Consider the following 11376-nt stretch of genomic DNA (forward strand, 5'->3'; position numbering starts at 1 on the left):
CTCTGGCAATCATCTGGAGTGCCCACCTTACTGGGGCAAACCAAGAAGCAGTTAGCAAACCCTCCATGCAAATATCCTGCTAGGTCCAGAGGGCTTGCAAGTCCTATACTCAATGCTTCTATGCTATTATAAAGTTACGTCAAGAAGAAGTGAGGCTCGGGGGGACCAAAAGAGGATGAAGAGGAGATCACAGAGCATACCAGTCAGCTCCCATGGCTCCAGCACAGCCCTGTCTCTGCACTGATGGATGAAATCCTGGCACAGACCAGGTGACAGACCCTTACCATGCATTACCCTTGGAGCCGGCAAGTACACATGGGCTCTGTCACCATCCACAGGTTGGTTTGGAGAGAGGATGAACTCACTTGTGCCTGAAATACAACCTACTGGGAAGTCAAACTTCAAATCTCACAGCTCCTGGAGTGTAGCAGGCACAAATTCGGGGCTCAGACATTTCAGCGGATATTATTAATCCTGAAAACCTTTACAATAACCCACTGTGGTGCATCTGCAGGGCCATAAGCGTCAAAAACTAAGTGGGTAGAGCTGGAGAGCACAGACAGGAGAGCTGGCAGTTCTTGGGGCTGGAGCCAGTCATTTGATTGATTTTGGTAAAACATTTTTGTGTTGAACGATTTCTGGGTCATGGTGAAAATTTCCCTTTGTAAAAAAACCCAAAAAAACCCCATCAAAATACCTCCAATATCAAACACCCAAATCAGTTTGCTTGATCCTATTTTCGTGCTGCTGAAAAGCTGGAAATGTTTTAACAAAACATCTCTTGTCAGCAGCAGCAATGACAGAACTAGGTATGGATTCAGGAAAAAAGGTATTTCACTGAAAGCAAAAATAGTACTTCAGACAGCAATGGTTTTCTGTTTCCTGATGGAAAATACTTTTGGTCAAAGTGTTGATTGTTTTAATTTTACATAAAAGCCCTGAAGGGAGTACTGACCCCCTTGCCCCTTCCACCCCTCTGTCTCTCTGCCTCCAGCCCACTGATGAAAAGCCACCAGCCCCCAGTCCCTGGGCTGGACACGGCGGTAAATCTGTGGAGCCTGAACATTCTGTCCATCTCCATCAGCTCGAGCTCATACACGTCTGCCCCAGCATTCCTCCTCCTCCGGGGCTGCAGCGGGGCTGCGGATGATGCGGGAGGAGGGAGAGCATCCCGCGGCCACCTCCCCCGTGGCTCTGACCCGGGTACCACGTGCGGGTGAGCTGGGGAGGCTCGTTGCCATAGCGACCGCTGCTAAAATGCTCCCCCCTCCCCGCGCCGAGATGCAGTTGGTTGCAGACAGTCGTTCCTTGTGGGGGGGGGGAAGGCCGGCGGTGGGGTGCCCCGGGGAGGCTGCAGCGGGGCTGACACTGCTGGAGAGGCAGTGGGGGAAGCCCCCGGGAGTCCCGGTGGGCAATGAGGCCACGCTGCTCGCTGCGTGTCCTTTCCCCGCCCGCCGCGGCTGCTCCCGCTATCCCTCCCTCCCTGCCTGCCTCCCGCCCATCCGCGCCTGTCGCCTCCCGCTGTCGCCTAGCTCTCCCGGCGCGGGGTCCCTTCTCCCTGGCACTGCCCGGCCGGGAAAGGAGCCTGACTCATCCCGGCTGGGACCCGGCAGATGCCGGAGGGAGCAGTCTCATCCCATCGCCCTGCACCCGTGGAGGAAGGTAGGTGGCAGATGTCAGGGCAGGTAGCGAGTGCTTGTTGGGGGTGCGGTGCATGGGAGCGAGGTCGTGTCTGGGTCCCCAGTCATCGGCAGCTCCGTGCCCCCAGCTGCAGCCTGCCCCAGGGTGCCCAGTTCTGGGGGAATCTCCTGCGGTCAAGGTGAGCCCATGGCTGGTAACGCTGCAGCCTGGGTTGTGCCCCCAGCTGTGCACACGGGACGGTTTTGTACCCAAAGTTTCCTGTGCTCGGGCATGCTGCTCCCAGTCTCCCCCCGGCAGTTTCTGCCCTGCCACTTACAATGTGCCCCCTAGGGCTCCTGTCACAAGTGTACCCACAGCACCGCGGGGGCAATGGGAGGCAGCACGGGGCATCCAGGGGTGACATTGAAGGCAAGCGGCTGGAGTGAGGTGTAGCACGGGTTTAAAAGGGGTCAGATAGCTTATCTATATGAGGCATTCTTTCAGATGGAAGACCAAGGACTCTTTCATGTCTTTGGGGTGACATGCAAAATGAGGTGCTGAAGATCAACTGGTCCAGCAAGGTTAAGGCACATTTAGTATCTGCAGAACTGCTCTGGAAAGCTGACATCTTTAAATGAAACTCCCTCTTTTCAGTATTTGCAGCCAAAATCTTCCCACTCCCCTGACAGAAGCAAGTTGCTTCGCCAGGCCAGCCCTGCAGAGGCTGGAGGGGGGGGCTCTGACACCTCACCCAGCACTCGGCTTGGCCATGATGAGGACCCTTTGTTGAGGGGGCAGGGATGGGTGACCAGAGTGGGGACACAGCACAAGGTTAGGGTTGCATAACAAGTAGACCAAAGAATAGGTTGCTGGAGAGGAGCTAGGAAATGCTGGCTCTGCTAGTGATGGAAGAAGGATGAATTGGGAATTGTGTAGGGCTGCTTTTTATTGCAGTGCTTTTTTGGATGGCAGCTTCACTCTCACATTTGGAAAGTGGATGATCAGGGAAGGGAATGAGATTTTTGGCTTTCTTCCCATCAGCCCAGGAGGTCCAAGCTGAACTCACCTTCACAGCATCCCTAACTCTGCCCATTACTGTTGCCAGCCAGGGACAGACATCAGCTGCTGAGACACCTCTGAAAAAGGGGTTTGCAGCAGCCTGATCTCCTCAGGCTATCTGCAGCAGCAGCTGGGGGGTGCAGGGGGTGCAAAGGAGCTACTTTTGCAGAGCATGTAGGAAAGCTGTGCTGGGGGTCTTCTGGCCCAGAGTTCAGACCCAGTTCCTGTTCTGGAAGAGGTTCATGGCTAATTCCTTACATGGTTGGTTAAGGTGAGTTAAGGGAAGACCCACAGCTCCTCACAACACCTCTGTGATGTTGTTGCAAGTTATGGTGGGAGCTTTCCTCAGCAGTTCACCTGAGGAAGGCACAGGCAGCCATGAAGAGGCAGCAGCAGTGCCCAGATCAGATCCATGCCAATAAGTGGGAGGAAATCAGGCATTTTCTGAAGTTTCTTGCTTATGGTAATAAGAAGTGAAGCTTGTTTCAGATCTTACCCTGTGACAAAAAACCTACTGTTACAGGCCCTCCTGAGACAAGAGGTATCCAGGGGATAAATTCTGCTGGGCACAGTGGAAACAACTGATGGCTGTGGTATTTGAAAAAAAAAAGAAAAAAGCCTAGCCCCTGGTGTGCAAAGAGGCATCAACCTTACAGGCCAGGAACAGGAAAGAGGATGGAAATGCTCAGTGCTCTCCCCAACCTCCTCTAACTGGCCCCATGCAAGGGATTTGGGGATACATGGTTATTGCAGAGGGATGACTTGGGCAATGGTCAGATGTGACAGCTTTCATCTGTCTGGAAAAGCAGGAGCTTGATGTGGGTGCCACTCTCCCCAAACTCTGTCCCCACTGAAGTCAAGGGGCATTCCATCACTCCCACCAATGGGTGAGGGTTACAGAAAGCCCCCTTTCAGGACTGCATTTTTGTGCCTGAGTCTGGCAGCACTGTGCTGTCCCAAGCCTGAGGGTCCCAGGTTTAATCCACCAAAGCCTGTAACAAGCAGCACATTCACAGTGCAAAACCCAGAAGATCTAGTGTTTGGGGAAGTTGTAGCTGTGCTTTTTGTAGGAGATGCTTTTTGATCCCCTTTTCTGTCCCTGCATGATCCACACCTTGGCTGGTGTTTTGGTGCAGAGCAAGCAGCCGGGAGTTGAACAGGTTGGGCACCTTTGTGGGTTGCAATGTGGGTTGCTCTCTCCCTCCCAAAAGATGGGATAAGGGACAGGCTCAAATGTGATGCCATTACAGATTTAAATGGCCCCAAGTCATGGTGCATGCCCTAAGCATGGCATCAGCAGGGCCATAATGGTGGGGAGAGAGTTTTCCAGGGCACCAGCAGGTTGTGGGGCTGGGATCCCCTTTGTCCACCCCTCCAGAAAAATTCAGCCCTGACATCTGGACAAGGAGATGTTTGCTCCTTCCTGCTCTCTCATTTTTAGCACTAGGCCAGCAGCAATCATGCAGTGTGGTGTTGTTTTGTGTTCCCCAGGGCAACTCTTCTCCGGGCCCACCTCGCACCCAGCTGGCCAGGGGCTCTTGGAAAGGCAAATCAGCTGCTCCTGGTGAGTGTCCCCCACTGCACAGTGGCTGACGTGGTGGAGGGATCTCAGCTCTGCCCACAGACTGTTGCTGAACCAAGGATCCTGAGCCCTGGCAAAGCAGGACATGAAATAGGGGTGCAGTAAGGGAGGGCTCAGACCAGCTCAGACTGGGAATTCAAAGGGGTGATGGAGTACCAGGGGAAGCAGATTTTCCCTCAAGCAGGAGGTGAGAAGAAGCTGTATTTACCTGCTGCCTATCTTTAGTCACTGGCCGCAGGGCTGGCGGCGTTCAGGCTCAACCCCCTCTGTGGGGAGGGAGCAGGACTGACACTCTGTGCGGGGTCCCAGCAATGATCCCAAAGGCCTCTCCCAGTGGATGAGGTGCCTTCATGTGCAACCAAGCATGAACCAGGTGCAGCAGGGCTGTGAGGAGGGACTGGGCACTGCTGATGAGACACGTCTCGTGATCAGTCTTGGAGGTGTGTTTTGGGTGCTCCCACTGCATGAGCTTTCTCTCCTTTTCTCTGGCAGCCATGCCCCACTTCTTGGATTGGTTTGTGCCCGTGTATCTGGTGATCTCCATTCTCATCCTCGTGGGCTTTGGAGCTTGCATTTACTACTTTGAGCCAGGACTCCAGGAAGCCCATAAGTGGCGAACACAGAGGCCAATCATGGAGCGAGACCTTCGGAAGACACTGATGATTCGGGACAACCTGGCCTTTGGGGTGCCTGAGGTCTGACAAGTTGCCCATCGCAGCCAGAAGAATCTCTCCTGCGTAGGCAGCAGACCACAAGCCTCAGTGGGGATGGCAGTCCTGCTCTGGTATAAGTGGGGCTGGTCATCACTTTGCTCTGTGCTGATCTGGGTCTCGTACTCACCACTCACCATTCTGCCCCTTTGCTTCTTAGCCAAGATTTGTGTGGCTGGGGCTTCCCATGTGCTCACAGCTCTTCAGCCAGCCAAGGACTTCTGCTCCTTCCCATGGCCAAGACTGATGAACCACTCAAATGAAATATCCCTTGTTAATCACTTGAGTTTGAGCTGCCTGGCATCTTGACAGGACCTTCAGCAAGAAAGGTACCAGATTTGCAAAGGGATACAGAACCTTGTACTCCTATTCCCTAGATTAAATCTAGCACAATCTGTCTAAGTCCAAGGGGTATTTTGGAGAAAATCAATGGGGTTTCAATACAAATTGTTGCTTCAGCTAAGCTATTCCCAGCACCCACTCTTGGTGCTAGGATGGTGAGCTTGCTGAAGCTCTGTGCAGAGGGACCAAGGGCTCAGTGAGCCTCAGAGACTGAATGTCTTTATCTTTGCTAAATGCACACCCCTTCTGTGTCTGTTTGGGAGATGGAGAGCATCCATCTATACATCCATTCCAGATGCACCACATTGAAATTAAAGGTCTTTATTAAAGAGGTTTGTCCAAGTCCTGTGTCAAGCTGAGAACTTTCTGCAGCTCTCCATGAAGGGGCGCTGCCAGACATACCACATGAGCTGCTCCTGATCTGCCTAACCTTCTACTCCTCTGTCATGGAGGAAGATGGGATAGTCTATGAAGCAACTCTCACTTGTTCAGTCCCCTGCACTGCAGAGGCCTACAGCTTGGATAGGCTCTTCCTTAAGTGTTTCCCAATGAAAGCTGTGAAGCATCCCTCAGCCCTTTTTTCCCTGCACATCTCTGAGAAGGAACATTGAGCCTGCCATCCAAATGGGCCTGTTGTACCACCTTTGCTTTCTGGACCCAAGCCATATAATGTGGGTCTAGCACAAAATCCCATGTTTATAGACTCTCTGCACTGTCCCAGGGCTGATCAGCCACCAAAGTGCTGTATGAGGTTGTGACACTGGGGCTGAGAGGGATATTCCCATCCTCTCCCTCCCTGCCAGCCCAGTGCAATGCCCAGTGTGTACAAGAAGGTTTGGGAGAACAAGGAGCCTGTGGCAGTAGTTTGTATCCCCTCTCTTCCCACCCCAACATCCAGCCTTTGCGTGCAAGTAGGTGCAATGGTGCTACCTGTGAATGCTCTGGATACAGAGCACTCTGGATACAGTGCCCCACTCCTGCATATCCCAGGTATGTTAGCTGGTGCCACCATCCCATGTGCACGTGTCTGTGCATTCTGTGCCATCACCTGGGCCAGCCACTACACTGGCAACCCACATCTCCAGCGTCCCTCCATTGTTATGGCTCTGTGCTGTAGTCCCCAATGACTCCTTTCAGCAGCAGGGGTTCCTCAGGCTAGCTGTGAAAATCTTCCACAGCTCCTGGCGTGTGTCACTCAGCCTCACCTGTGAACCTGGGAGAAGAAGTTTTCTCCGCCATTATAGGAGAAAGTTTCACGAAGGATGTCTGGACTTCAGGCGGCTCTCTTGAAAGCTGTTTATTGCATAGGTGAAGTTACAGCATTTCAGGGAGTGGGTATCCAGAGGCAGCCCTACAGCTGCCAGCTCCAGCTGTAGGCACACCTGAAGCCGCTTTCTGTTCAAGTTACAAAGCATTATATACTTTTCTTTGCAGAATATCTTGACACCTAACAACCAATAAGCACCATACACAATACCTTTACATTTGCCTATAGCCTATCATAGCTACTACCATCACCATATTACAGTCATTATTATCCAATCACAAGAGCAAGTAAGTTACAATTTAAGCTTACAGTGGAAAATTCTTAGGCCTTTCTTCTTCTTGCTACATCAACATTTCTTGTTTGCCTGCCATATCTTTGTTTTTGGTAAAGACATGTTTTCTATTTACTTATGCTCTTCTTGAGACTTATTTACTTGGTGAAAAACATGTCTTTGTTTGTAGTCACATACCTTTGTCCTGCTCCTAAAAATCTCCTTCCAACTCATCTCTAACCTTTGCCTTCTCAGTTACTCAGCGATCATTGTTTCAGCAAAACATCCTTTATTCTATATCAAAACTTGCTTTCATTTCTACCTCATCCCCAGCTTCTACATTCACAGACCTTTCTGCCAAGCCTACATACCTTACCAAACTTTCATCCTCCCCAACACTCCATCCCAAAGAAAGAAGGAGAGCTCATTGGGCTGCTGTGAGTGAGTTATGCAGGGACATGCAGTCAGTGGGATTACTCCTGTGCCCGAAGTTTCACTTGCCCAGCCAAGCAAAGACTCAAAGCACAGGTGCAGTCTGAAAGTTGGTAATTCTCTGGGGATGAAAGTTAGCTTTTAGCTTTAAGGAATGGATCAGGACATCCTGCAAATATTCTGGGTCTTTCTGGGGCATTTAATCTACCAGACTGCAATTGCATCACCATTCTTTTCCACACCAAAACCAAGCGCACTGGCAGGAGCTTTCTGGCTCTGTTTCAGACAGAGGACAAGTCAAGAGTCCTTTCATTCAGCCAAGTAACAGAGACCGTGATGCAAGTACCCTAAGTGGGGAGTCTCACTCAGCAGGGAAATGCAGTGAATGGGATTACTGCTGTGCCCAAAGTTATACTTGCCCTGGCAAGCAAAGACTCAAAGAGCAGGTGTAGTCTGAAACAGACACATTTTTGTGACTTGGGGCTGTGAAATGGAAATGACAAGGGGCTGGGTTGCATTGTCTGACATGCCACCCTTGGATGCATGGCTCACATTCCCTGCCCTCTGGCACATCAGAGCCGTATCTCCAAGCACTAGCTTGGAAACCTGCTTCCTCACCTCGACTCCCTCATAGGTGGGATTGCCCTGTAAACAAACACAGGTGAGCTGTGGGGTAGCATAAAAACCTCTCCACTGTAACTGAGGGGCTTGGAGCAGTCAGGAAGAAGTTAAACCATCCCTGTGGGAAGAGGAGCCTGCACTCACAGGGGTCCCCTCTCCCCTTCTCTGTGTTCTCCTCTGCATACTGTCGTGCCTGTTTTGACCTCAACTCTGCCCATGACTCAATGCAGAAACTGAGCAAAAGAAGACAGCAACCAGGTGAGGGCTGGATTAGAGAGAAACTAATCGTTCATCTTCTCTGGTTTATGTTTTGTACTGTTTAGTTTAGACACAATCAGCATCAAGCCAGGTATTTTCCATGGCTATGAAGGACTTTATTGTCAGCAGCATCAAACGCTTCCCCAGTGGAATAAAAGTGGTTGACAAACTGCACGGCCGACGCTTTATTTTCCTGTTGTTCCCCTGGGAGCTGCCTCCCTCTAGCCCTGGGCAGGCAGCAAGGAGCAGTCTGCAGTGAGGTCCCCTTTACAACAGGGTAGGTCTCCATCTGCTTGGCTCCCGTGCTAGCTACGCTGCCAGGTTATCTGGGAATAATTAAGCCAAAGGCAAACGATGCCTGAAAACTGAGATTGTTTCTCCTCTGTGGGATCTGTGCAGCCAGAGAGACCTCAGGGGAGAAGGAAATAGTCACAGATACTGAATTAAACTGCATAAAAATCAGAGAAGATACTTAGTGCTGGAAATACTACGCAGTATCAGGTTGGTTTTCTTCATGTTTTCCATCTCTTTGCCCTTAAGGAAGCAGAGAACTCACGCTGTCCTGAGCTCTGCCTTCCACCAGCATTCCCAATGGCTTGATGTGGGTCATTGGATGGTGATTCCTCTTCCACTTCCCTCAGCCCTGGACACCTGAAGGTATGCAATCATTGTCCCTGCCACACTGTGCTATGGGTGCCTGTCTCTTCTTCTCTGTGCTCCCACTTGCTCACCAAACCGTTCATATTCTCATCCCATCCTACCAAAACACCTGTCTCCTTTCCTCCTTGTTTACTGTGTTGCCCTTCAAAGTCTCTTACAGTGAGGAAGGTGTAGAGTGGCAAGCTGAATCCCTCTTGACCCTGAAAATGCCACAAAGCTGGCAAAATTAAGAAACAATCATAATAATGAAAATGAATATGCAAAAGAAAATCAGAATAAGGGAATGAAGCATCAACTTGGATGAACACCCAACAATTGACCATTGAACTCACACAGTGGGATATAAATTGTTGCACTGGAACATGCCATTTGAGGAGAAAAAAAAAAAAAAAAGAGAGGAAGGGAAAATATTTCAAAAATTCAAATTTTTTTTTTTTTTTTTTTTAAATCACACCTGTTGTCCTCGGAAGCAGGCAGCACAGGCCTGACCTGGCAGGTCTGCATCAGTCCTCCACCTCCTGCCATGGGACCAGGGCAGGGGGTCATGTTGTGGAGCTGCCCATGCTGTGGGGCTGCTGGTGGCCGAGGTCAGGAAGCTGCTAGGCAGGGGCAGGAGTGGCCATGGCACCCAGCGTGGGAGCGAGCCATGCAGGCCACAAGGGCCCCATTGTCCCAGCTGGGGGCGGGCTGGCCGCACAGGGCTGGAGGTGGGGGCTCAAGCATGTGAATGACAGCAGCCCCAGGGAGCTCTGCGCCCCGAGACACCACAGCCCTGACAGCGGGGACAGCCTGGGCTCCCCGGTCCGCTGCCCTCGCACCTCTGCTTCCAGCGCACCGCCGACCGCCATGGAGGAGGACATCGCCCTTCACCGCAGCTGCCTGTCCGCCCCAGGCAGCCCCAGCCGCATCCCGGGCCCCCCACGGCGGCGGGACAGCCCCCTCGGTGTCCCTGCCTCCACGAAGCGGAGCTGCCTCTCGGTCACCCTGCGCCGGGCTGGCGGGGGTGGCGGGGGGCTCCCTTGGGAGCGGCTGCGGGGCCCGGCCCCTGTCACCCCAATCCCTCCTCGGCCCCGGCCCGTGGCGGCCGAGGGGCCCCAGCGACACGGCAGCTCTGGCGGGGCCGAGGCCACCCCGGTGGCGAAGATGGGGGTGTCCTGCGCCCCACCACACTCCGGTGGGTCTCTGCTGACGGGATGGGCTGGGCAAGGGGAGGGAGGCACCAAGGGGTCCCTCGGCAATGACATGGAGCCCAGCATGGGGCAGGACCTTTCAGGAGAGGTAGGGTGATGAGAGTGAGGATGGGGGCTTCCTCCCCTTTGAGTGATTTCCTCTTGACCCACACCGGAATCATGGGTGGGCAACAGCTGGTGGCAGGAGAGCCCGTGTGTTTTTTGAGCCTGGCACTCAGCAGGGAGACAGGCAACGGTGGTCACCATGTCAGGAGATTCTGTGGGTGCTGGGATGCCTACCTCCCTGTCTGTCTGTCAGTCAGGAAACCAGCCTGTCCACTGCTCAGCCTGGCCCGGGTAACTGCTGACAATTATTTCTAAATGTTCCTGTAACCTGCAGTGGGTGCAGTTTTCTTTATGTCCCAGAGCACTGCAAAAAGTGGCACCCCAAACTCTTGCCAAGTCTGCCAGGCATCCCACAGCCTGTCCCCCACCCAGGGGCCTGCCTCGTGGTGGAGGGGCACATGGTGCTCCTGTCATCCCACTGCCTGGAGGGTCAGAGCATTCCCAGATGTCGGTGCCCCAGCACAGCATGACAGGGACACAGTGCCTCTTGGGGCCGGGGCTCACAAATGTAGTAGAAGGAAATGCAAAGCAGGGAAAGGGCATCCCCATCCAAGGATGCAAGCAGCCAGAGGCATCCACACGGCTCTCCAGGCACGGGCACATCCACAGGGCACATGGAGGTGCCTGCCAGAGCACACGGGAATGTGACCTGTGTACCCCAACATGGTCCAGGTGGAAGGACCTCTCCCTGCTCGCCACACACAGGCACACACACGCGCATGTACATGCACGCACACATGTTTGTACACACAAGTGCATGCAGAGGGGACAGCACTGGCTCTGCCTCTACGCCTTGGGCTGACAGCCAGGAATCACGGTGTTGGAGGTGAAAAGGTTTCTCACACCTCCACAGGCAAAGCTGAAGGGCAAATCACTTTTGATGAACCAAAACATTCCCAATTTCCTCCCTCTGGGAAAGCAGAAGGAGATTTTGCAATCTGCTGATCCCAGGAATTACCTAGGGGCAAAGAGCACCCTTTGTCAGCCTCGCCGGAGCTAAGCTGTGAAGGGTTAAATATGCCCCTCCCTAAACAAGCAGAGGTGCTGAAAAGGCTGGGGAATTGGGAGGGAAAAGGGCAAGAAAATGCCTGTGGGGTGTGGGTGTGCAATGGGGGCCCCTCCAGGACATGGGGGCCCCATCGGCAGCGGCCCCTCCGACCCCGAGGCCATGCCCCCCCCCCCGCAAGGCAGGGAGGCTGGCGGGGGCCTGGGATGGAGCCGGGGGCCTGGGATGGAGCCGGGGGAGGGTGCGCGGGGGG

The 11376-nt window shown here is 53.1% G+C and overlaps 1 protein-coding gene across 1 annotated transcript; it reads left to right on the forward strand.

The window, feature by feature from the left end:
* Positions 1-1210: 1210 nt before the first annotated feature.
* LOC116443495 lies at positions 1211-5655 on the forward strand. The gene is made up of 3 exons (XM_032107668.1): positions 1211-1662; positions 4171-4243; positions 4754-5655. The coding sequence occupies exons 1-3, from the start codon at positions 1258-1260 to the stop codon at positions 4960-4962; spliced, it is 687 nt and encodes a 228-aa protein (XP_031963559.1). The 5' UTR covers positions 1211-1257; the 3' UTR covers positions 4963-5655.
* Positions 5656-11376: the final 5721 nt, after the last annotated feature.

The sequence above is a fragment of the Corvus moneduloides genome, chromosome 4 (assembly GCF_009650955.1).
Source record: "Corvus moneduloides isolate bCorMon1 chromosome 4, bCorMon1.pri, whole genome shotgun sequence".
In the NCBI taxonomy this organism is placed as follows: Eukaryota; Metazoa; Chordata; class Aves; order Passeriformes; family Corvidae; genus Corvus; species Corvus moneduloides.